Source organism: Durio zibethinus, chromosome 2 (assembly GCF_047325235.1).
Source record: "Durio zibethinus cultivar Kanyao isolate XHJ-2024 chromosome 2, ASM4732523v1, whole genome shotgun sequence".
NCBI lineage: Eukaryota > Viridiplantae > Streptophyta > Magnoliopsida > Malvales > Malvaceae > Durio > Durio zibethinus.
The window spans coordinates 9,096,771-9,121,415 of record NC_143163.1 but is presented as its reverse complement, the minus strand read 5'-3'; the positions used below and the strand labels follow the sequence as shown (position 1 = coordinate 9,121,415).

The window sequence follows — 24,645 nt, the reverse complement described above, 5'->3', positions numbered from 1 at the left end:
CCTGGTGTGCGGGCCTCAACCTCTGGCTCGCGTGTTGGTGCGTCTGATGTGCCTGACACGTCCGTTCAGGGTGTGACATTCTCCTCCACCTGATTATGCAACGCCCTCATTACATCTTCTGCATGGTACTACCTGATCTGGTCCCCGAACTGTCATAAGTCCTCTGTTGGTTCCTAGCTCACCTCACTGTTTGGAAGTCTCTTCCAACCCATCAAGTACTCTTGTCTTGGTTGATAGTTTTTCTATCTCACCTTTCGATCAACTATGATGCTGTGGACCTCCTTCTCATATGAGGCCTTTGCTCCCAATGGTGCATGCTTTGACTTTACTCGTCATGGATCTCCCTTATTCTCATGCAACGGCTTGAGCATGCTTACATAGAACACCTGGTGTACCTTCGGTTTGGGTGGCATATCCAGCTTGTAGACAACCTTGCCTACCCTCTTGACTACTCGAAAAGGTCCCTCATACCTCTAGACTAGGCCTTTGTGTAGCCCCCTGTGGTGTACAATGGGATGCAGCTTCACCAACACCAAGTCTTCAACCTGGAACTGCACATCCCGCCTATTCTGGTCTGCCCATTTATTCGACCTTTTTGTCACTTTGTGTAGACATACTCTAGCCAAGTCAGTTTACTCCTACCATGCCTTGGTAAACTTGTATACTACTGGATTCGATCCTGTATAACCTACAGCAATCAGACCAAGTGTTAGTGGTTGTTGCCCTGTCACAACCTTAAATAAGTTATGGTTTGTTGCCTCGCTCCTTTGCAAGTTGCAAGAAAACTATGCAACATCTAGTAGCTTTGGCCAGTTCCTTTGTGTGGCACTCACATAGTGCCTGAGGTAGACCTCTAATAGTTAATTCACATATTCTGTCTGCCAATCGGTCTGCGGATGCATACTGGTGGAAAAGTTTAAGTCTGACCTCAATAGCTTGAACAACACAGACCAGAACCTGCCTGTGAAACGCCCGTCCTGATCACTAACAATGGTCATCAGCACTTCTTAGTACTTAACCGTGTTATTCAGGAACAATCTAGCTGCCTCCTTGACTGGGCACTCCTTGATTGCTGGAATGAAGACTCCATACTTAGAAAACCTGTCCACCACTACCATGATGCTTCCAAACCCCTCTGCTTTGGGTAGACCGACTATAAAGTTCAGAGAAACACTATCTCATGGTCGCTTTGGCACTGGCAATGGCTCCAAGAGACTGCCTAGTTTCTTGAGCTCCACTTTGTCTTGTTGGCACACAAGACAAGTCTTTACATAAGCCTCCACATCGTCTCTCATGTGCGGCTAGTAGTATCGATCCTTGATCAGAGCCAAGGTACGACTCACTTCTGGGTGTCTAACCTACCTTGAATCATGGTACTCTTACAAAACTTCCTTGCGGAGCTTCCCATGCTACGGCACAAATAGTCTATTGTCCCTGGTGTACAACAAACCATCTTGTACCCAAAATCGCCTAGTCTTACCTTGCTGGGCGTACTTCATAAGAGCATTGGCTGTAGGATCATGCGTAAGTCCCTTCTTGATGCATGGTACTAGTGACCCCTTTGGTTGGCTAATGGCAACAAGGTTAGTCTTTTTGCTCAGGGCATCTGCCATCAGGTTCACCCACCTCGACTTGTACTCCATCTGGAAATCAAATTTTGTAAGAAAATCTTACCATCTCACTTGCTTGGAGGATAGCTTTTTTTGTGTCTAGAAGTAGCTGGTCGCCACATTGTCCATTTTAACCATGAACCTCGATCCCAACAGGTAATGGCACTAAGTGCGCAAGTAGTGTACCACTGCTATCATCTCATTCTCTTGGACCGTGTACTTACACTCAGTCTCATTCAGCTTCCTGCTCTTAAACACGAAGGATGTCCATCTTGCATCAACACACCCCTATGATAAAGTCTAATGCATCTGTATGCACCTCATATAGCTTGACATGGTCTGGCAAGGCCAAGATTGGCTCTTCGATCATAGCCTGCTTCAAACTGTCAAAGGCTTTCTGGCACCTTGCGTTCCACTTCCATGCTCTCTCTTTCTTGAGCAAGTCAGTCAATGGCATGGGTATTAGATGAGTGACCTTTGATGAAGCGCCTGTAGTAGTTAACCAGCCTAAGGAATGATCTCAACTCAGTGACCTTAGCTGACGGTTCTCACTCCAAGATGGTGTGCACCTTACCTTCATCCATGCGTATCTTGCCACCTTTCATTATGTGGCATAGGAATGGGATCTCCTGCTGGGCGAATGAGCACTTCTCTCTCTTGACAAACAGCTTGTGCACCTGCAACACCTCGAACACCTGTCTCAAGTGGTCTACATGCTCTCTTAAAGTTTGGCTATAGATCATAATGTCATCTAAATAAACCACAACAAATTGATCAAGGAACGACTGAAGTACCTTGTTCATAAGGGTGCAGAATGTTGCTGGGGCATTCGTGAGTCTGAATGGCATCACCAAGAACTCATACGAACCATACCGAGTGACACATGTTGTCTTTGGCTCATCTCCCTCCATGATCCTGACTTGGTAGTAGCTCGACCTCAAATCCAACTTGGTGAACCACTTCGCGCTCTCAAGTTGGTCGAACAAGTCCGCAATGAGTGGGATAGGGTACTTGTTCTTGACGGTCAGTTTGTTCAAAGCCCAGTAGTCTATGCACAACCGTAACAACCCATCATGCTTACGTTGGAATAGAACTGGTGCATCATATGGTGACTTCGATGGCTTGATGAAGCCAGCATCAACTAACTCTTTGAGCTGCTTCCTTAACTCCTTCAACTCTGGTAGGGACATTCGGTAAAGGGCTCTAACTGGTGGCTTGGCCTCGGACACCAGCTTGATCTTATGGTCCACCTTCCTCTTAGGTGGTAACTGGCTAGGCAGCTTTACGGGCATCACATCGCTAAAGGTCTTCAGCACCTTTAGCACCTTTAGCACCTCCAAGGGTGACTCGATCTTCTTCTCCCTTGGCTCATCATATTTCAGGGCTACCAAGAAGGTGTTTTCTTCTCTGCTTATCGTCTTGGCAAATTGGATGGCTGACACCACCCACGACCCAACTCCAGACCCTCTCTTCAATGGTACTAGACATTGTACCGTGCATCCAAGATACAAATACAATTGGCAAAAGGCACAAAGAGGGCGTTAATTCGAATAAAGAAATCCAACCCAATCACAAACTCATAGTCATCAAGGGGTATTACCTCTATGGTCTCTTTGCTTTTCTAGTCTCTAAGCTGTAACTCCACTCCCCGTGCTACTCCAATGGTTGGAACCTCCTTGGAGTTCACCATTTTAATGGTACTAGTCCCTTTCTATACCTTTAGTCCTAGCTTTCGGGCTTCATCACCTGAAATAAAAAGATGTGAGGCATCTGTGTCCACCAGTGCGCTCACCTTCTGACTCGTAATCATCAGATCGGTAAACATCAAGCCCTTTAGCTTAGGTTCCCCTTATTCTGGACAGTATTGAGCACCAACGACCCAAGCTTTGCTGCCCCTGACTTTGGCTCATCGTCAGACTCCTTGTCTACAGCAACCAACTTGCCTTTTTACGAGCAATTACGTGCTATGTGGCTCCCTCCACATAGGTAGCATGCTAGTGGCTCTTGGTCCCCCTTTGCTTTCCACTTGCCTGTTGGTGGCTTCTTCTTGCCATCTTTGGTTGAACGGTCTCGGTCCCCATCCTTGGACTGCTGGTCACGATCCTTCCCCTTGGACTGCTTCTTTCGGTCCTTATTGTCCCTACCCTTACCCTTGGGCTTAGAAGACTCGAACTTGTTCAAAGGCTTAAACTCTATCAAGGACTCAACAGTGGTCATAGTTTTAGCCAAGTCATGAACTTCCCTCCGTTGTAGCTCATGCTTCACCCACGGCTTCAGTCCATCCATGAAAGCAAATAAGGCATCCTTTTCGCCTAGATTCGAGATCTGTAGCATCAGTTCAGAGAATTTTATGGACATACTCCCTTATGTCACCTTGCTGGTTCAACCTGCGTAACTTTGCCTGCTCCTCATCATTGGCATACTCTGGGTAAAATTGCTCTCTGAACTCTTTTTGAAACTCTGCCCAGGTTCTAATCTTAGCACTCTCACGCCTGACATCATCACACCTACGCCTCCACCACAATAAGGCTACATCAGTGAGATACATAGTAGCGGTGCTTACCTTTATTGTCTCGTCCTGCATGCCCATGGCCTGAAAATACTGCTCCATACCCCATAGGTAGTTGTCTACTTCCTTGGTTGCCCTAGTCCCTTTGAACTCCTTAGGCTTGGGGACATCCATTCTGGACTTAGACACTCTAGTAAACATGCCCAATGGCAGTCTTGCAAGTAACGAGCTTACTGGCAAGCTCCTCCATCCGCTGACGCATGGCCTCCATGCCATCGCGCAAGGTCAGCACTTTAGCCTCCAAGGCCTCATTCCTTTGGGTGATCACGTTCATGCCTTTATTAAGAGCAGCTTGTAGCTCACCTTGGATTTCCTCCCCCAAGGAGTCTAGTGATGCAATGTGAGTTTCCACTTCCTCAACCTTCTCCCCTATGTCGCCCATGGTCACCTTCATCTTAGCCAGCCTACCGTCCATGGTAGACCATATATCTCTTGAACTGGCTTTCATGCCTCTTCAACTCCCCTACTCCTGGGCCTCTAGTTGTTGGCTAGCAACGTCGTTTTGGGATGCCATCTCCTCAATCACGATCTAACCTGCACAACATAAACACGCAGAACCGAACTTGCTCTAATATCAACTGTCACGGGCTCCGACCTTAGACTCAGAATTCGTGCAACCTTAGGCTTGGAATCTCCTCCTTTATGCCTAAGTCAACGTAAAACACAAGCGTGCAGGCACTAGAACAATGGGAAGGGCTGATTATGCAAGTTAAAGAGAAACATGATAACAAGGTAGAATGCTGAAATATGCTCTGTATTCACTGAAACAGAAGTGTTTGATGGTGTACAAATGAGGGTGGAACAACCCTCTATTTATAGTTGAGGCTCCAGCTACACTTAATGGCAATATCCTTATAATAAAAGCTAAAATGAAGGGATTACAAAGATTACAATCAATCAGGATTCTAACTCCTGATTTCTAGGGTCAACCAAATCTATCAAGAGGCTCCTACTGATCATGCAAGCTTTCAGAAGCTTCACTTGCGTGTCTCCCACCTTGAGCCCCTCTGGATGTGGTGTGGGTAGCCTGCTGGCCAGGCCTTGGCCTCACGGGCTGGCCTGCAAGCTAGGCAAGCGTTCTGGCCTTGTTTTCTAAGCCTTGCGCACAAATACTCGCCAGCGCACCTGGTGTGCAGGCCTCAACCTCTGGCTCGTGTGCTGGCGCGCCTGATGTGCCTAGCGCACCCACCTAGGGCGTGACACTTGTACTCTCATAATATAAATATACATGTCATAACCTTAAATTGGAATGGAAAGAACATTTGTTCTTTACAGATTTGTTTCGAAATGCGTCATGCAAATAAGGATTCTACGATAATGGGATTCCTTGGGGATTGAAATTCATACACTATGGGATATTTGGAGGGAGCAGATCAATAAAATTTTTAATGGCATTATAAGCAAACGGGACACCATTAGGAGAGCAGCCGAGGGCGCAAGAGAGTACTTTGCCATGAACCGGGAAGATGCCACGATTACTTCAAACTCCTTTGTTCCCATTCGATGGACTCTTCCAAGAGTCGGTTGGTGTAAGTTGAATATTGATGGGTCTTTCCTAGGAAACCCAGGTAAAATTGGTGCTGGAGCCCTTATTTGAGATCGTAATGGGAAGTGGATTAGAGGATCTTCTAGATTTATTGGTATTAGAACCAATATCCTAGCCGTCCTGGCTAAGAACCTTAAATCCAAAACCTTGAAATTGAACTTATGCTTCTGTAGTCAACTCTATGGTTAAAAGTCAGAGTTTACCTAACCCTATGTTTCAACTTCTTATCTCCGATTGCAGGCAACTCCTGAGGGAGCTTGGCAACCAGAAGATTCTCCGTTTCTTGAGGGAGGGCAATAGATGTGCAGATGCTCTTGCTGTGTTCGGAAGTAGTAAACTTTGCAATAATTTAACTGGCAGTGAAACCACTTTTGTTACGTTTGTGGAAAGGGAGTAAACCACTTTTGATAATGCGTGGTAATATTTTTAAATTAATTTTAAACTCTTTTTTTTAATGAAAAAAAAAAAAAAACTCTTAGACCTGTAAAGGGGGGACTTTGGGCCAGAATAAAGATGTCTGGAGGGCCAGATTAGGCATGCGAACGAGCAACCAGCAGATCAGAGCTGGTCTGCACGATAAGACTGGACTCAACTCAACTCAAAGTGTGGTCCATGTCCATTTACATGAACTGGGAAACAAGAGTTGGCTTGGGTCTGTTTGTCGGATTATCCATGTTGTTTTATCACTTATCACCATGCAAAAGTTAAAATGTGGAATTTGGTTTAGGGTATCGGTAATGGGAGATTGTTTGTTACGTCCGTCAATTCCTTTTTTTTTTTTTTTTAATAATTTGATGTTAATGTATCATATTTTGTCATTTCATCAAAGTTAATAAATATCAAATGAATTTAAAACTTTTAAAATGAATTTAAGTTCAACCTTTATGATAAACTATGTTTAAAATTGTTAATAAAAAAATATGTTATTGATGTATTTATATAATATCAGATATATTTAAAATATAAAAATTATCATATTAAATTTACATCGGTGTACAAAATACAAAATATATTTTTTTATTTTTATCAATCTCATATATAATTTTTATTAAAATTTTAAATCATATTAATTTCGTATTTTTTTTGTATTATTTTTGTATTTTATTATTAGGTTTTATTTTAAATTTGTCATGTATTCTCGTTCTAGTTACCTAAAAAGCACTAAAAATGCTATGAAAGAATTTGATATTATGAAATTCTCTTTCTTATCATTGGGAGAGAAAAAAATTAAATTAACAATTATGTAATTTGTAGGTAAAATGTTAGATTTTTAATTTTAATTATCAAACTTAAATTTTAACAATTTTAAGTAAAAAAAGAAAACATTATTCATATTGATTTGAAAAAAAGGAAAAATATTTAACCCATAGAAATAGGAATTTGATATTAACAATTTCCTTTTGATGGAAAACCGACACAACAATAGGGCCAACATATTAAAGGAGTAATTAAGGGACAATACAAAAACATAAGGCTTCTCTTTCGAATTTAACATTTCTCATTTTCACAATTTCATCAGCCGGGTCCCGAAAACACGTTTATGAAAGCGAACCAAACACGCCTTTATGTTTTACCTTGAATCCGAAATCCAACCCCGCACTTGCTTTTACATGTGTAATCAGGTCCTGCAAAAGCAATTTAATCACCCTTTGGCTCCGTTTCCTTATAATTCACTCAGACAGCCCAAAAATTCAGGTTGATTTGAGATCCATAAAAGGAAGTCGGAATTTCAATCTATCACAGTATTCGAAGTCATTATTATCTGTCGACACTTTTTCTTTTTATGTATAATTCTGTTCTGATCAGGGTTCCAAAAAAAAAAAACTTTCCCAGAAAATTGTGGCAGTTGATATCTGCACCCGAAACAAATTCTTCCTGTTTTATAGGAACTGGAAATTCCTTAGTTTTCCATTTGTTTTCGTTTCTTTAGATATTGGGCAGCGCCAAGCTCTCTTATCGGGGACATCATTGCCGGGAACTTTGATAGGTAAGGCTAAACTTTTATGTATGGATTTTATTTTTCTTTTCTTTTTCTTGATTCTCTTTGGACTCTATGCATGTAAGCATGTAAGGTTAATTATATAATTGGATGTTATGTGGTTGGCTAACAATGTTGGGTGATCAACAGTAGGATTAAGGTTTACTAAATTAATGTGTCTTTTTTTACTTTGTAATGTTGTCTAAATTTGCTATGCTGTTGCATTAACTAACCCATTTTTTCTAACTGACCATCTCACCCTAAGAATGTCTGGTTAACTCATTCTTGGAAGAAATGTCAGCACTGAACTTAGATATATGCTTGTTAAATGACATGCTCGTGCCTACCGATTATATAAGATATGCTTATCCATATGCTGTTATTTTCTTCCATATTTCTATTCAATATTATGTGTTGCAGGTTGGTAGTGTAGCTGGAGTGGTGCTAATAGCTTTACCATCTTCTAGATACATCTATGTTTGGAGGTCCGGTGGCAGCTCCTATCAATAGCCCGCATTTGAGAAAGTCTGGTAGCAGAGTTGTTGTATCTGATATTGGTACAAGAATTATAAGCACATGACTCTTGGAATTAAAGGCTGTTGTTATTTAATTATGCTTCGTAGACCTAATATTTGTAGAATATTTGTTAGGTGACGAATTGGGAAATGGTGTTGAGAATAGTCACTTTCATCCCATAGAGGTAAATGGATTGAAGAATGCAACTATACCAATGGTTACTGTTGCAATAGTGCCATCACCTATATTATTATGGAGACTCAAGGTTTGTTTTCAATTATATGCTTTCTGTTAATTATCCATTTAGTTTCCTTCTTTTTGGTCTTTTCATTTGTTTAATAAATGTAGAGTGGTTAAATTCAAAGAAAAATGCATTCCATGATTTGAATTCAAATTTTTGTCATTACTTTAGTTACAAAATGGAAAAGTAGCTGCATCTTTATGGTATGTGTTAAAAAAGTTTCCTCCACATTGTTTTCCCCTTTTTATCTATAATTTCTCAACTTTCTAGAATCCTGATCTATTTAGATATCCAGGTTCTGTTGTTCTTGGTCTGGGGTTTCATCTGCAGCAAGGTTAGTCTTATTTTATATAATACTTATTTCAAGCTATAAAGTTCAAATTTGATGTTAATAGAAGTAATATCAAAGGACTATAAGATTTGTTCATGTTGCTTACAAGTTCTCATTGTGTATGTCAAAACATTGCAGATTGGATGGCATTCTGTAATGAGAATGAGTGTGGACTTACGAGACCTATTTCTATATGAGGCATTTTTGTATTATAATCCTCTTCTTCTTGTGGTTAGTAAGATTTTCTAAAAGAGAATATGTTATGTTAATCTAACTCTTCTTTATCCAATTTGAATGTGTGTGTGTTGTGTAAAAGAACCCTGCATGATAAGAGATTTTTCTTCTGGTTTTGATATTGCAGACTACAATGGTATGGCTTTGGGGAATCAATTTATGGGTGTTTTCTCAGTCTAATGTCAATTATGCCAAAATTTTTGATCTTCATCAGAATCATCTCACTCATAGAGAAATATGGAAGGTAATTGAATTTTCCAACTAGCTGTAGATGTTGTTTTGATCAGAAGTTTTCTGCTACGTGCTGATCACCCTCTTGTATGCTGATATCATTTTATGGATAAATTATATTTGCTCGCCTTGTGTTTGAAGTGTGTACTATTTAACATCTGTTAGATGTTGTTTTGATTAGAAGTTGTCTGCTGTGTGCTGTTCACCCTCTCGTATGCTAGTATCACTTTATGGATAAACTGTAGTTGCTTGCCTTGTGTTTCAAGTGATATACGATGTAGCTGACAACTAATGCAGTTTATTTCTGATATACTAGTGAAATTTATCTTGGTCCCAAATCCCTGCTTCTTTAATAGGATTTCAGTACATTTGACGTATGTGTAGCTGATTTATTATTTTGATGGAGCCATTTATAGTTTTCATTTTTAGCTTTGATTTCTGTATGTGTGTGTGAGAGAGACAGAGAGGATCATTTTACTTTTGAAGGAATAGTTTCATTTTCTTTTTTTATTTATATAGTTTTTATTTTTAGCTTGAAATGTCTACAATCTACATAGAGCCCAATTGCTATTGTTAATAATAGTACTTGGTAAGTTTCCCCAAATAACTCTCTACAATTGTTGTAACTGCAGTGTGCTACATGGATGACCATCATTGTTCCTACTAGTATGACAGCATATCTTTATCTTTATTCTCATGGAGAAGTATCATTGGCTGCCTCACAACCAGTGTAATAGATGCATCCTCTCCTATTTGTATTATTATATGCTAATTCTTTTGCTCCTTGCATGACTGATAAGCTGATTATAGTTTCAACATCTTCAATGTGAAGAACAAATTGCAGCACTTTCTTCATGGTTCTGTTACTGATTAATATAGGATAAGCCTACAAACAAAACCTATCCTCATTCTGAAGGGTCATTCCTGATTTCCCAGTTACAGTTCCACCAAAGCACGTTCTTAAGAGATTTTCTAGGCACACTTACTCCTTACCATTTCTGCACATCACTAAATTTTACATGTTTTCTACTGCAGGTGCTTTTATATTTTGCAGTTGTGATGATTCTGATATTCCCTTTTGACATCTTTTATTTTTCATCCCGTTACTACTTGCTAAGGACTCTTTGGCGGATAATTATTCCACTACAGGTGTGCCTGTTATCTCTATGGACATATCTGATAATTTCAGTAACTTATCAATCTGTTATATTCTCATGAGTCATGAAATTTCAAACTATAAGCTCAATAAATATCTTTCTTATCCATCAACTTGTCCATTAGATTTACCTGTCAAAATATAAGAAGCCTAGCAAGTAATCTGTTAACTTGTCCATTATGTTGCATGTCTCTTTTGCAAAGGAAGTTATTAGTCATGTCAAGTTCTTCTGAATAATAGATAGCAAGTAGGTATCTAACTTGTATGGAAGTTTTTAAAACTGATAAGCAAGTCAGAATTTATTTGTCTTGAAGTTCAATTGATTTTTGCTTCATGTTCTTTTCTTTGATCAAAGAAAAGGTGCATGACATACTTTAGTGTAAATCTATATGTCTGCAACTTTAACTCTTCCAAGAACTTATGCAAAAGGGTCTTGTTTTTCAACTTGGTTGATGATCTTTGGCTGCACTAATCTTGTGGTTCCTGATAATGTTTAACCTATTAGTACATGATACAACTAGAATTTTACGTGTGAACTATCCTAATCCTTGTGCTATAGGAACTTATATTCTTGTTGTAGTGGCTGCATGTATGCAGACCATGAACTAACAATCTTCTATGTTTGGCCTTAATGTTGGGCCATGCTCATCCAAACCTCACAAAAAAGAGGGGCACATTCTTTTTTATATTTTATTTCTTGCTTTTATATTATGTGGATATGTTGTATTTAATTGTTATGGTGAATGCAGGCAATAACTTTTTCCGACTTTTTCTTGGCTGATATTTTGACCTCTATGGCAAAGGTATGTGTTCTACTCAACAAATTTTCAAATGCTTAGAGCTAGAGATCCTCTAACATAGAGAAAGAGAACCTACTGAAAGCTTGGTGAAATTGCACCTAATTGAGGCTTGTGGCATGAACTAGGTTGCTGAAGATGTAACTTAAAAAATGATAAAATCAGTGCAATATGATCCATGTAGCTGACCCGCTTGTAGTGAGAAAAGGCTTGATTTGTTGTTATTGTTGTTGTAATAGTTGTATTCCAATAAGATGATGACTGCACCATTGAAATTGATTTCATGCCATTTATTTTTGTGCCCTTATAATTAGTGCTTCAGGAGTAACTGTTTAATGGTTTTTTGTTGTACATATGGATTAATGACTTCTTAATGTGAAACATGAATACTGGTGTATAGCAAGGATGGTTAGCAAATAGTTTTTATTTCTGCTTCTAGATATTTAATGGTTTTAAACTTTGTGCAGGTTTTTTCTGATTTGGAGCGTTCCATTTGTAGAATGGTCCATCGACAGGTTTGTCTATTTGTTTTAAACATTGACTGCTGCTTCAGTCATTCATATTAATGAATGTTACGGATAGGGGAGCCTTTAAAATCATGGTGACTTCGTAACCATCACTTCACTTGACATGGACAAAAATATGCCTGACATTCCTTTTGGTCTGACTTTGATAAGATTTTTATGGTTCTTTAATTTGTTGGTTTTTTGAAGTTCAACCACTCTGGCTCCATCTTATCCTTGGTACTAGCTGAGAGAAACTAGCTGTAAAGTAGGGTACAGCTTTTTTGGTTCTTAAACATACTAGTTCCAAGAGATTTATTGGGACAGTGGATGGTAATGCCATCAAAATGATGCTCCACTGTCCTGTAGGGTCTGATAGATGTGAAGAGTACAGTAAGAGGAATTCATATTAAATTTTACTATATTTTTCAGCTAAATAGGTAGTTTCATGCTAGATAGTCCTTTGATAGAAATATGTTTCATCTAATCATGTTGATTTATCATGTGGCTTTCTCAATATCCGTGTTCAAATGGTTTTGGATTTGTACGTGGTTGCTTTGGTTTAATGAGGCATGGAGTTGAAGTGTGGAAACAACCAGAATTATCCTTTTCTCTTCTTTAAAAAAAAAAAAAAAAAAACGAAAACAAGAACATTTCTGTTTATAAACCTTGAGGAAGGAAGCTTGAAAATATTATTATTGTAATATTCTTACTTGACTTGGATGTTGTCTGCGAAAACTCACAAGGTTTTCCTTCTGTATTTTTGAGAGAGATTTCTTACTCATGCAGGTTGCCACTATTGCATGGTTTGAAGCTGATTCTGTTTGTGGCAGTCACTCCATTGCAATCCCTTTGGTTCTTGTTTTGCCTTACCTTTTTCGGTTTTTCCAATGTCTTCGACAATACAAGGATACTAGTGAAAGATCAACACTTTTAAATGGTGCATCTCTTACTAACTTTCTAAATATAAATGTTTTCCTCCTTCACCACCTGCCTTCCTCCCTATATCATTTTGCTTTTAGTTTTGACTTTTGCATGTTTTTGGGTGGGGTAATGAGTGTGTTGGTTGTGGCTCTGTCAAGTCAACATGAATTTAAAATGCACTTGAGCCGCATGTGGTGCTAATATGTGCTCCTGGTAATTGTGGGCTAGCTCCCTGCTTTGCAAATCAGCAAAAAAATGTTAGATGGAATTAAGTAATGAAAGTCTTGAATTTATGTTTGTTTCAACCTTGATACCTGTGGAAAAACTAAGAAATAAAATTATGTGAAAAACTAAGAGTAAAACTGAATGTATATTGAAAAACTGCTCATACATAATTATACAAATACCTTAAGTTTATATATAACTAACTAGTGGGTAAATTAGGAAACTAAATCTTCCTAAAACTGATCCTATAAATGAAGGATTGTCTATCTTAATTTTTTGTCCTTAATTCTAAGGATATAAATATTTAATTTTAGAGATACAAATATAAATATATAGATTACAAAATTACAACTAGTTATAAATAAGTATTTATCCACAATACCTTTTGTTTTGTGCATCATTTCATCGACAAAATAATTTAAACTGGAATACAGAATCTGGACCTGCAGAACATCTTCAACAGTGAAAAAATATAATATCAAGTTTGACTAGTGTGTTTTTAGGTCAGAAATTTTTACAAGCATTAGGTTGTCATGGATTTCAATTTCTTCCAAGTTTGTAGCAGTTGGAATCTTAATTGGTAGTGAAATTGTACCTGAAACTATGACACCCTACCTGAGGGAAAAACGGAAAGGATCTCATAGTTATCTGCATTGCATATGATTTTGTTGTTTCAGGATCGTAATAAGTTTTTTTTTTTTGCTTATGGTTTCAGCATTAAAGTATTCAACGGCAGTACCTGTGATTTTTCTTTCAGCCCTTAAATACCATGTCTTACATGATAGTTGGACTAATTTTTATCGCCCTCTCTGGCTTCTTTCAAGTGTCTTGAACTCATTATATTCATTTTATTGGGATGTGACACGAGATTGGGATTTGAGGTGTGTAAAATACCCTTTAAACTTTCATAATCAGTTTATAAATTATAAATCATCCTAGTGATGTGGCTATTAATATTTTTTCTTTCCTGCTAGTGGCTTCACTCGAACTTTCAAGTTCAATAAATCACATCTCTACTCACGCCTTTTACATGGACGAACATGGGTAAGCTATTCCTATCATATTAAAGCACCAAAGTCAGAGCAATGCTTTTATACTCATCTGCTTGAACAATTTAAGAAATTTGATTAGTTCAACACTTGAACTTTAAGTATCAGCAATGGTATAAACTGGCCGAATTGGAGAATTCATGTGTCCTAACTAATTGGTCAATTTTTACATGCAACTTCATATCTAAAATATAAGCAAACTCCATAAGAAACTTGTTCTTACCTTCCATGACCAGTTCACTTTTCTGGTGTACTTAGTGGACCATTGGCGCTCACTCAATTATCTCATGTGTCTGTGGAATTGATTTGCAGGTTTACTTTTGGGTGATAGGAAGCAACTTGATCCTACGATGCACATGGACGTACAAACTGTCAGCTCATCTCCGTCACAATTACCTTACGGTGTTTACCATTGCTGCTTCGGAGATTTTCCGCCGTTTCCAATGGATTTTCTTCCGTGTGGAGAATGAGTGGAATAAAATGAACTCCAGGTCAAATATTCAGCTCTCCATGAATGATCCAACCAATGAGGAAGTGAAATTACTTTCTTCTAATGACCACGATGTATAGATTGCCGAATGATTTTATCTTTGATAACAGCTTCATGGGGGGTTTATCTATCATCATGATTGATAACCTCCATATTTTCTGCCAAAGAAAGGTTTTAATCATTCATTTTTGAATTATATATATGATCATATCAAAATTCTTTTATTAATTCGTTCATACTTATTCGGAGATATCTTCGACTCTCAGAGGAGTCAACATTTTTTTTTTCGTTTTGAAAATATGTTGGAAGCTTGTCTGCTGATTGCATATTGAAGAGTTGGACTGGAGAGATCCTCATCCATTCATGCATCAAATGAAAAAAAAAAAAAAGTTAATATAAGTTACTACTGGATTTCCCATGGTTTTCGTTTTATATGATTGTGAAAGTATCATATATATGCTGAACTCGTGTGGGAAGGTCCCAGCTCCACAACCGCCAATTTAGAAAGGAAACAGCAGCACTGTCGCCGCAACCATTGATGGTAACAAATTGCAGCTTTAACTACCCAGATCGATGTTGCAAACTCCTATGTCCTGCCACTGCGGCCAGTCTGTAATGCCACTTTTCAAAGCCTTCACGATGTACCCTTCTCAGTTAGAGCAAGATTTAATCTAACAGTCATCTTTGGAGACAACCAGTTCTTAAGCATGTCTAGATAGCACAAGAATAAAGTCCAGATGCTGTAAATGCCACGTAATAACATCAATAAAAAGTCAAAATTTATATTTGACAAATTAAAAAATTAAGTACTAAATTAATACTGAACTTAATAAGTATTAACTATCAAAATTATTTGGTATTTTATTAAAAATTGAATGCTACGTATAAATATATCATTAGATAAAAAAGGTAAAATATTGCAAAAACACATTAAATTTGATATCACATAACTTTAGAGCTGGTTATATGAAAGGTCAAAAAAAGAATCATGTTAAATCATAATTTTAAATTTTCATATGCCATATATTTTTATCAACAACAACTTTTTTATCTACTTCTTAACTCATATTATTTCTAATTACTTGCATCCACCTCTATCGCAATTTCTCTTTAAAAATTTTGATTTTACCTAAATATAAAAACTCACTCCTCTTAATTGGTGCACAAATAGACTTATGTTTTATATATCTAAACCATCTTAAATGACTTTTTCTTATATTTTCTTAATTCATATTACTTTTAATTTTTTTTGAATTTTTTTATTTCTAATTTTGTCTCTTCTAATATTACCACGTACTTATCTAAACATTCTCTTTTCAGCTATGCTTATTTTCTTTTCATATTATTTCTTAATGATCAAACATTCAATTTCATATAACAATACAGGCTTTACAATTATTTATACAACTTCACCTTTAATTTTAAAGGCACGTTGTAATCACACAAACACTTTACCATCTCACCTATTCTATTTGAATCCTAAAATTTACATCTTTTTCTATTTCAGTATCGTTCTAAATAATTGATCTTAAATATTAAAAATGAGTATTTTTTGATATTATATCAACATCCAACTTAATCGTATTAGCATTCACTTCCCTATGATTATTAAATTTACATTTTATATATTCAGTTTTAAATATACTTAATTTAAAGTTTCGAGAATCCAATATATACTTCAATAGTTTTAATTTTGTATTGAAATCATCACTAGTTTCAATAACTAAGATTATATTTATAAGCAAATAACATACACCATGATATCTTATTTTGGATTTGTTTAATGAGCTCATTTATAACTAGTACAAAAAAAAAAAAAAGAATTTAGTGTTGAACTTTGATGCAAATTTGAGGTATTGGGAAAGTTATTAGTCACTCTTATAATCATCCTCATATTTGTTATAATTTTTTCATACATATTTTTAACTATGTTAATTATCTTTTTTCTTATGGGTTACTACATTGCTAGTCTCAATCCTGAATAAAGCAAGAAGGTTGTAATAGGTTGATAACCAACATAAAATATACTCAAACCATGATTAGAGATCAAAATAATTAAAAAAAATGATAAAATGTTAAATTCTAAAAATTTATCATTTTATAATTTTACTTTATTTTTGTTGTAGATAATGAAATAATATTTTTAAAGGATGGTAGTTTAAAATAAAAAAAAAATTATTGAATTTTTTTTTGTATTAGGTAATATGTAAATCTTTATCTATTTATCTTATTCAATATTTTTTATTGAGCAAATTTTAAAATAAACGTATTAACAGTTTTTAATTATTAAAAAATTTCATTTGCAACTCATTAAAAAAAATTCAATGGGTTATCTTCTAAATTTTATTTAGATTTAATAATTCTTATTTTTGTATCATGTCTCATATTGTATTTGACGCATGTAATGAAATTAATTATTAAAATAAACATGGTAAGAATTATAAAATATATTTAAATCTTAAAATTATGAATACGAAACATTTATTATACATATTACACGTGATATGACACAATTAATATGTGTACAATTAATCTGTTTAAATATAACACGAATAAACATGAATAACTCGGATATATATAAACAAATACGATTAATACATATATATACAAATAGACACGATTAATACGAATATATATAAGTATATGACTAAAGTAATAAATAATTATAAACTATATATCATTTATCACTTAATAAATTTGACATATTAATAATATAAAAAGTACTTATATATATTAAAAAAATAAAAAAATTTAATACCCATTTAATATGTATTTAATATATATTTAAATTTTAATATATATTACATAACTATATTAATTTTTTGTATCAAATTTGTAATGATAAATTATGAAAGATTAAAGAATAAAATAATAATGTATAAGACTAATATTAATATTAATATTATATTTATATTATTATTATAAAAAATAATTTATAATAATTAAATGACTATCATAATTAAATATTTTTAATAATATTTATATATTATTAAATAACTAATTAAGTATCACAATTAAAAGATTAAAAAATTAAATAATCATTATATGTTTATATTAAATTAAAATAAATATAAAAAATGTATTAAAATATAAAAAATATGTTCAACATATTAAATGTATATTCATATAATAAGATTAAATCAAATATATTGTTCATATTGTATTATATATTTAGATGTATTAATACGTATAAAATATAAATTATGTTATATCGAAACTCTTATTGACATGAATAAAAACAAAAAAATATTTTTATTAAATACATATATGATTTTTTTATATAATTTTTATATCTAATCATTGAATCTTTGTCTAAATTATTAGGTTTAATTTTATTACGCAACAAGAAGTAATTGAAAGGGAGCCAATACGATAGCGTCCACTACGCATTCGAACGAATTGTTGCTATCCAAGTAAACTCAATCTTCTGTTATCCACGCGTGGAGCCAAGTTAAATCTAGCGGCTCAAAATCACTCGAAGCCAGCCACGAGCCTGGCATCTCCACCATCCAAACAAACTCCCTCTTCTTATTCACATAAAAAATCAATCACAAACTTTTGTAGCATCTGTTATGAACACTAGTCAAACAATTGGCTCTTAACCACCCAAATGTCTCCAAAACTTTTCTTCACAATGGATTAAATGTTAGCCACTGACGACTATCCCACCCACCAAATCCGGCAGCCGGATACCGAGACGACAACGCCAAGAGTCCTGACCATAATTTCTACAGTGCTAGAAAAGCTAGTAGCCCGAAACGACAGGCTTGTTGAGGTCCTGAGGGAGCAGCTAGATGGGTTGAACTTCAATGGTAGCTCTGCCTGGCTAGGGAAAAGTTTGCATGCCTTTGATGGCGTTAGGGCTCCAAATATAAGCATAACAAAGTACTTGGAGAGGATATATAAGTACACAAATTGTAGCCCTTCCTGCTTTGTGGTAGGATATGTTTTTATAGACAGGCTTGCGCATAAACATCCTGAGTCGCTCGTCATATCCTTGAATGTGCATAGATTGCTGGTTGCCAGTGTCATGGTTGCTTCTAAGATTCTTGATGATGCGTAAGTGCTCTAATTCTTATGTCTTCTTTTTTGTGAAGGGAAAGTGGGCTGCTCTAATTCTTACGTCTTCTTTTTGTGAAGTAAAAATGGGCTATCTTTGATGTTGGTTAATCTTAGTCACGCGATTCAACTAACAAATGCAGCATTTCATTGTCTGATAAAATGCGGTTTCTTTAAGTTTTAGTTTTTCTGGTTCTTTGGAGTAATGGATTAATGGATGAAAAGACAAAAATGCATGAGTTTTGGTTCAAATTCATTGTATTTTTTGTACATAGAAAATTAGGTGAAAAATAGATGATGTAAGGGCCATAGCTTGTGCCTTTGCCACTGCCCTACACTGACAACCCTTTTTCTGTTTCCCATGACAAATGAAACAATCATGTAACAGCTATTTTTGTTCTTGTTGTTTTTAAATTTTATTTGGTTGTTGGTAATGCAGGCATTATAACAATGCCTTCTTTGCTCGGGTCGGAGGAGTGAGCAATGCTGAACTGAACAGGCTAGAACTAGAACTACTTTTCCTATTGGATTTTGGAGTCACAGTTAGCTCCCGAGTCTTCGAGAGCTATTGCTTCCACTTGGAAAGAGAGATGTTAAAAAATGGTGGCGGACAGAAAGTTGAAAGGGGAATAAGTCCTGTTGCCATCGATGATGCGACTGAAATATCAGTTGAAGATACACAATGCTGTTCATCACCTCAAGCGGTGGACTGACCCCAAATTCCTCTCTTCATGTCTTAGGCCTTACAGTAACTGAATCCAATCTCTTGTTCACTCATAAAAATGCAACAAATGGGTTCCATTAACAAATTTGAAGAAGAAAAGAAAGGAATGTAGTGCCTGAGTTAACAGAATTGAAAGCTACTATTGAACTTGTTATATCTGAATGGGATTTATTGACTATGAAACTGTTGTTTGCAACAAATATGTTGACGCTCTTTCCTTTTTTTATTTGTTTATTTTAACTATCTGAAATTGAATTTGGATCACTACAGCTCAAAGTCCAACTTTGTTACTATCTCTTTTTTTTTTTTCCTTGATTAACATAATTTTGTTTTGAATCTATCCTACATAAAACCGTATTTTTGTTTGTCTTTTCCAGTATTTTCTTATATCATTTAAAGTGAAAAAGAAGGGAGACCTAGATTACATTTACCCCCTTCTTTGAAAAACCATACTACAGTCTACAGTTGTCAGTTGGGATTTAATCATAAAAGCATGAAACTCCAAGGCTAATCAGGTGCCTGGTCGAGGAAATTGCCATTAAGTTCCTTTCAGGGTTGGACTTGAGAAGTAATTACAAAGACGACTATTGCATGTCAAGATTTTCCATCGAGACGTACCACCAAAAATTCAAGCGCCTTGGCCACCTAAATTTTGGGTAGGGGGTGGTTATACTTTGTTTTGTCTAAAAATAAAATAAAATAAAGATAATATTATCTATAACTCCCGCCAGAACTGTCGAAAAACGTTTAATTTAGTACATGAGTTAAAAAAAATGGCATAAGGGTAAAAACAAAAAACTTCAAATAAAAATTCAACAATAATTTAAATCATTGATATTTTATTATAATTAATCAAATCTTAAATTTTTTTTGTGATTTAGTTAAACCCTCAAACACTTATTTTTAACTAATTATAAATACTAATTTTATTCTATCAATTTGAGATTATAAAAATAATTTTATCTGAAATAATTTAACACTGTTGATTTGAGCTCGTTGTTGTAGTATCAAAACAAAAACTAAAATTAATGATTTAAAGTGATCGATTTTTTGACTTGAAAATTATAAAAAAAGATAGGCCCAATCAAGGGCCCATTTATAACCTGAAAAGAGGTCTAATTACATGCTTAATTGATTGTCAAATCAAGACCTATGCATAGTTCGTTTTAAAAGGCCCATTTAGAAGCTCGAATAAAACTTATAATATGACTTATTTTTAGGTCAATTAAAAATAATAATAAAAGAATAAAAAAAAAAAGAAACTCAAATTGATCATTAAAAATGACTCAAAACATAACCTACAGCATGACCCTTTTTATAAAAATAGGAATGAAACTCATTTTAATGAATCCCAAGACAATAAAAAGAAGATGGACATGATATAGAAAGCTTAAAGTCCATGTGAACAATGCATTAAAATAAAAGGATCCCATTTTGCCACGTGAAATTTGATACACTAGGAGACAACCAGCTATAAGTAAGCTGGCTTGCCACAAAAGATATGGAAAAGTCTGTGGTACTAGCACATAAAAAACCTGTAGAGAAAACGACAACGGTTAGTGGGCTGGTACAAGTAGTGGATGAGGCATTCAGCAGTTTCTGCTAGGGAGGTTGCTGGTTTGAAGTTTAAAAAGGGGGAGGGCGATTCAAAGAAGAAAAAAAAGAAAGGAAAGAAGGAGGAGGAGAAAGCGAGGAAAAGAAAAAAGAAAAACATGAGAGTTTGCAGGAAGGAGAAAACAAAAAAAAAAAGGAAGATATTATAAGAACAAAAACAAAAAAGGAACCAGAGGAAGCGAAAAAAGTGACAAGGGAAAGTGCTTAGAAAAGAAGGCAAAAAGAAAAAAAAAAAGAAGGAAGACAAGAGAGGTTCGGCAGCAGAAAAAAAAAAAAAAAAGCACACGAAAAGAAAAGTTTGAAGGAAAGGTTGGAACTTGATCGAAGGAAAGGTAGGTCACAGCTTTTGAGGAAATTTGGTAGAAAAAGGTAGTTCCTTCCAAATAAAGAAAATAAAAAATTTAATTTTTTAAAATATCAAAATCAAAATCATTTTAATCAAAATTAAAAGATAATTCATGATTAATTAATAATTTTTTTTAACGAGCATAGTAAGAGTACTAATTTTTTTTATGCGTAATCAATTTTGAAACCAAAATTTTTTTGTAAACCAAAAAATTATTTTTTTGATAAAATTTTAGTTAATTTTAAAATTTTTATTAAAAAGATAAGTTTTAATAAGTGACTAATTATATTTAGCTAAAAAAAATTAGTAACGACTCTTTTTTGTTTGTCAAATTCATCTAGTGATCCCCAAAATTATTATGACAACTGACAATTCTATTAGAGACGTTATTTTTTTAGAGAGTATGGCAAAATGTTAATGATGTGTTATTTTTAATTTCAATTTAACGGTCTTAATTAGTATCTAACCTTAATTTCCTTAATTTTGTTCTTTATAATATTGATAATAATAATAATAATAATAATAATAATAATAATAATAATAAAAATTTGCATTTCATTCTAACGATTCATTTATTACTTTATTTATTTTGCTTGTTTATTTTATGGTTTGTATATGTTATTGTAGTTATTATGAGGTACTTAGAATAAGGATTATAATACTCTGTTCCCTCAATCACACATGATATATTCATATCATGCATGAGCTCTATACCTGAGCTTCAACTCTTTTAAGAGGGAGTAAAGTATTTATATTCTCGTGAGATAATAACTTTCGCAATGGCAAGTAAAATACTTTCACTCAAATTGAAACTCAAATTGAATAATTTTTGTTTATAACTTATAATAGATGAGGATCGAGGTATTTTACTAGTCCAAATTGAACGTCAGTGAGGAGCAATTTGGGAGCTTTTTAGACACAATAAAATTCGAACCAAGCATATAATAAGCTATAAGAGCTAACCCTTGGTAGAGCCATGTCCACCATTTGTAAATCATCCCTGAAAATTAGGACAAGTAAGGGAATATTTGTATTTTAATACTTTTCTAAAGCAAATCATAAATTTATGTATTCTTATTTGTTTTGATTTCTTGAAAACAAAAATAATATCTTTGTCTCATTTCCTTTTCTTTTTCTAAAGATAATATAAAGAGAAAACTTTTTTTTTGTCTTTTTCATTTTTCAAGCTTTTATTACTATTTATTATTTCCATTTTTTATATACTAACTTATCATTTTTGTTTCTTTTCTTGTATTTCTGTTGCATAAATTATATTGGTATACTATAATAATATAGTAAGGTATTTGTTCCAAGACATCTTTTAGCAAAGTTTCTTTTCATGGATCCCATAGTGTTATGGATATGTTCTTCTTCTGTAAGTACCCCATGTGAATCATACAATGAGTGCATGAATGGTCTAAGAAAACTCAGCAAAAGAAAGAGGATTGCTTATCTATTGGTTTTGTATCAAAGTTGCTAGAAAAAGTGCATTTGAATCTTACACAAAATAATTTAGAGGATTTGGTTACCATAAGGAATCAGATGTGTCATAACGATTTTGGGGATTGCTAGACGAATTTGAAAATAAAAAGAAGGAGTCGTCACCATTCTTTTTTGCCTAAATGTGATTGGTCACTTATTAAAACATATCTTTTTAATAAAATCTTAAAATTAATTAAAATTTATTAAAAAAATAATTTTAGGATCTATGAAACAGTTTGGATCAGGGAGTCAATTACACATGGCGAAGGATTAGCATCCCCAAAGTGCTCATTTAAAATGGTATCAATTAATTACATGTTATCCTTTAATCTTGACAAAAACGATATTAGTTTTGGTGTTTGAAAAAAATAATCCTTGATTTTCTTTATTTATCAATTTTTTTCTTTTTTTGTTATTTGTTTTATTCGAGAAAAATAAATTGAAACCCTTTTATTGAAATAATTCTTAAAATATTCTAATATGTTGGTAACATTAAAAAAACTTTTCCTTACCTATAGATTTCTTAGGCATCACTTCTTGAAATATGTTAGAATCTTATCTTTGAAGGCTTATATTTATTTTTCATAAAAATAAAGACATGCTTGTAGTACAAATGATAATATATTAATGCACACATTTTATTTTATTTTTTTAAATTTTATTAGTTTTTTAATTATTATTTATTTTTAAAAGAAAATAGAGGTTTTTATAATATTGAAAAAATTTTATAAATACTCTAATATATTGGTAGTATTTAAAATTTTTTTTTCACTTAGAGATTTTTAAGACATCACTACTCGAAATATCTTAACATCCCATTGTTAGGCAAAATTTTCTTTTCCATAATTTTTTGTTATTTTTATTTATTTTTAGTTAATTTTTATTTTTATTAATAATTTTTAGTTAAGCAAAAATTTATTTCAATATGTTGGTAGTATTTAAAAACAATTTTCATACCTAGAGATTTCGTAGGCATCATTATTCAGAATACCTTAAAATCTCATCATCAGATAAGAATTTTCTTTCTTTATTTTTAATTATTTTTATTCTTATTTTAGTTAATTTTATTTTTTTATGAAAAACTTTTGTTTTAAAATTTTTTATGGAATTTAAAATTATTAAAAATTTAAACTTTATTATTTTTTTAAAATAAATAAAATAAAAAAATTATTCTGGGACAAAAATGTATAAAACAAATAATAATAGTAAAAAATAAATAAATAAGAAAAATAAAAAATTGAACCAGACCAGTTAACAGTTTAGTTAATGATTCAGCCAATTTATGTAGTCTGGGCAGTTTATGTGTGCTTTGGGTAGTTCATGGGTGGTTTGGATCAATTTTCACATGGTTCAGCTGCTTAGCCCGATTCGATATTGGTTCAATTGGATCACTTTAGGTTGTGGCTGAGGGAGCTATGACGGGTCGGGCATACGAGTTTTGGGTCAACCCGTGGGTTGGCATGCGGACCCTGAGGGTCCTATATGATGTCATTTTGGCCTATTTGCTTATATATAAACCACTTTGTTTTTTCAATTCATTTCTTCTCTTTTTACAAAAAAAAAAAAAAAAACTTCAAAACAACTTTTTAAAAAAAAATCAGCCACTTTGGTAATGGATGAGTTTGTGATGGGGCAGCACAAGGTGGTAAGCAACTGGGTGTGGTATTAGGTGTTTTAGGGGATGGTGCCTACTGTGGGACTTCTAGGTCATTTTTTGTGGAGATTGGAGGTCTGGGTTAAGGTTGTTGATGGTGTTGGGGTTGGTTGAGACTAGTGCTGGGTTGGTTAGGATTGGGTAGGGCTGGGACAAGGGTGGGCTGTTACACAGGTGAAGGGTGTGGGCAAGGTTGTTAATGGTGCTTGGTTTTATGGTCATAGAAGGCTAGTACCATAAAGGTGGTTTTTTAGGTTTAGGCGAGGTCGATTAAGAGGTTGGGGTTGGATGAAAGTGCTCATGAGGTGTAGGTGGCTAGATGCTTGGGGGATGTTGTGTATGGCATGATTTGGGGCTATAAAGTTG

General features: G+C 34.3%; 2 protein-coding genes across 5 annotated transcripts; both read left to right on the top strand.

Annotated features, from left to right (window-relative positions):
- Window positions 1–7,191: 7,191 nt before the first annotated feature.
- LOC111309241 (uncharacterized) lies at window positions 7,192–14,624 on the top strand. Of its 4 annotated transcripts, none has more exons than XM_022908242.2 (15): window positions 7,192–7,420; window positions 7,656–7,712; window positions 8,171–8,260; window positions 8,354–8,484; window positions 8,756–8,794; window positions 8,930–9,022; window positions 9,153–9,269; window positions 9,889–9,984; window positions 10,292–10,405; window positions 11,162–11,215; window positions 11,677–11,724; window positions 12,502–12,652; window positions 13,577–13,742; window positions 13,836–13,905; window positions 14,223–14,624. In XM_022908242.2, the coding sequence occupies exons 1-15, from the start codon at window positions 7,291–7,293 to the stop codon at window positions 14,478–14,480; spliced, it is 1,614 nt and encodes a 537-aa protein (XP_022763977.2). In that variant the 5' UTR covers window positions 7,192–7,290; the 3' UTR covers window positions 14,481–14,624. The 4 variants fall into 4 exon arrangements, with proteins under 4 accessions (XP_022763977.2, XP_089605804.1, XP_089605803.1 ...); XM_089749678.1 differs by having other exon boundaries at window positions 8,124–8,260; XM_089749677.1 differs by lacking the exon at window positions 9,889–9,984.
- Window positions 14,625–17,953: 3,329 nt separating this feature from the next.
- On the top strand, window positions 17,954–19,383 carry LOC111309244 (cyclin-U1-1-like). Its single transcript, XM_022908247.2, has 2 exons — window positions 17,954–18,459; window positions 18,899–19,383. Exons 1-2 carry the CDS (start codon window positions 18,044–18,046, stop codon window positions 19,170–19,172), a joined length of 690 nt encoding a protein of 229 aa, XP_022763982.2. The 5' UTR covers window positions 17,954–18,043; the 3' UTR covers window positions 19,173–19,383.
- The last annotated feature ends 5,262 nt before the right edge of the window (window positions 19,384–24,645 follow it).

What these genes read in the sequence shown, in the direction of transcription:
- LOC111309241 (XM_022908242.2), top strand. Translation starts at nt 7,291, where the DNA reads ATGTTTTACCTTGAATCCGAAATCCAACCCCGCACTTGCTTTTACATG. An exon ending in ACACGAGATTGGGATTTGAG is followed by an intron (nt 13,743 to 13,835) that starts GTGTGTAAAATA and finishes CTTTCCTGCTAG; the next exon opens with TGGCTTCACTCGAACTTTCA. An exon ending in TTTTACATGGACGAACATGG is followed by an intron (nt 13,906 to 14,222) that starts GTAAGCTATTCC and finishes ATTGATTTGCAG; the next exon opens with GTTTACTTTTGGGTGATAGG.
- LOC111309244 (XM_022908247.2), top strand. Translation starts at nt 18,044, where the DNA reads ATGTTAGCCACTGACGACTATCCCACCCACCAAATCCGGCAGCCGGAT. An exon ending in TCTAAGATTCTTGATGATGC is followed by an intron (nt 18,460 to 18,898) that starts GTAAGTGCTCTA and finishes TTGGTAATGCAG; the next exon opens with GCATTATAACAATGCCTTCT.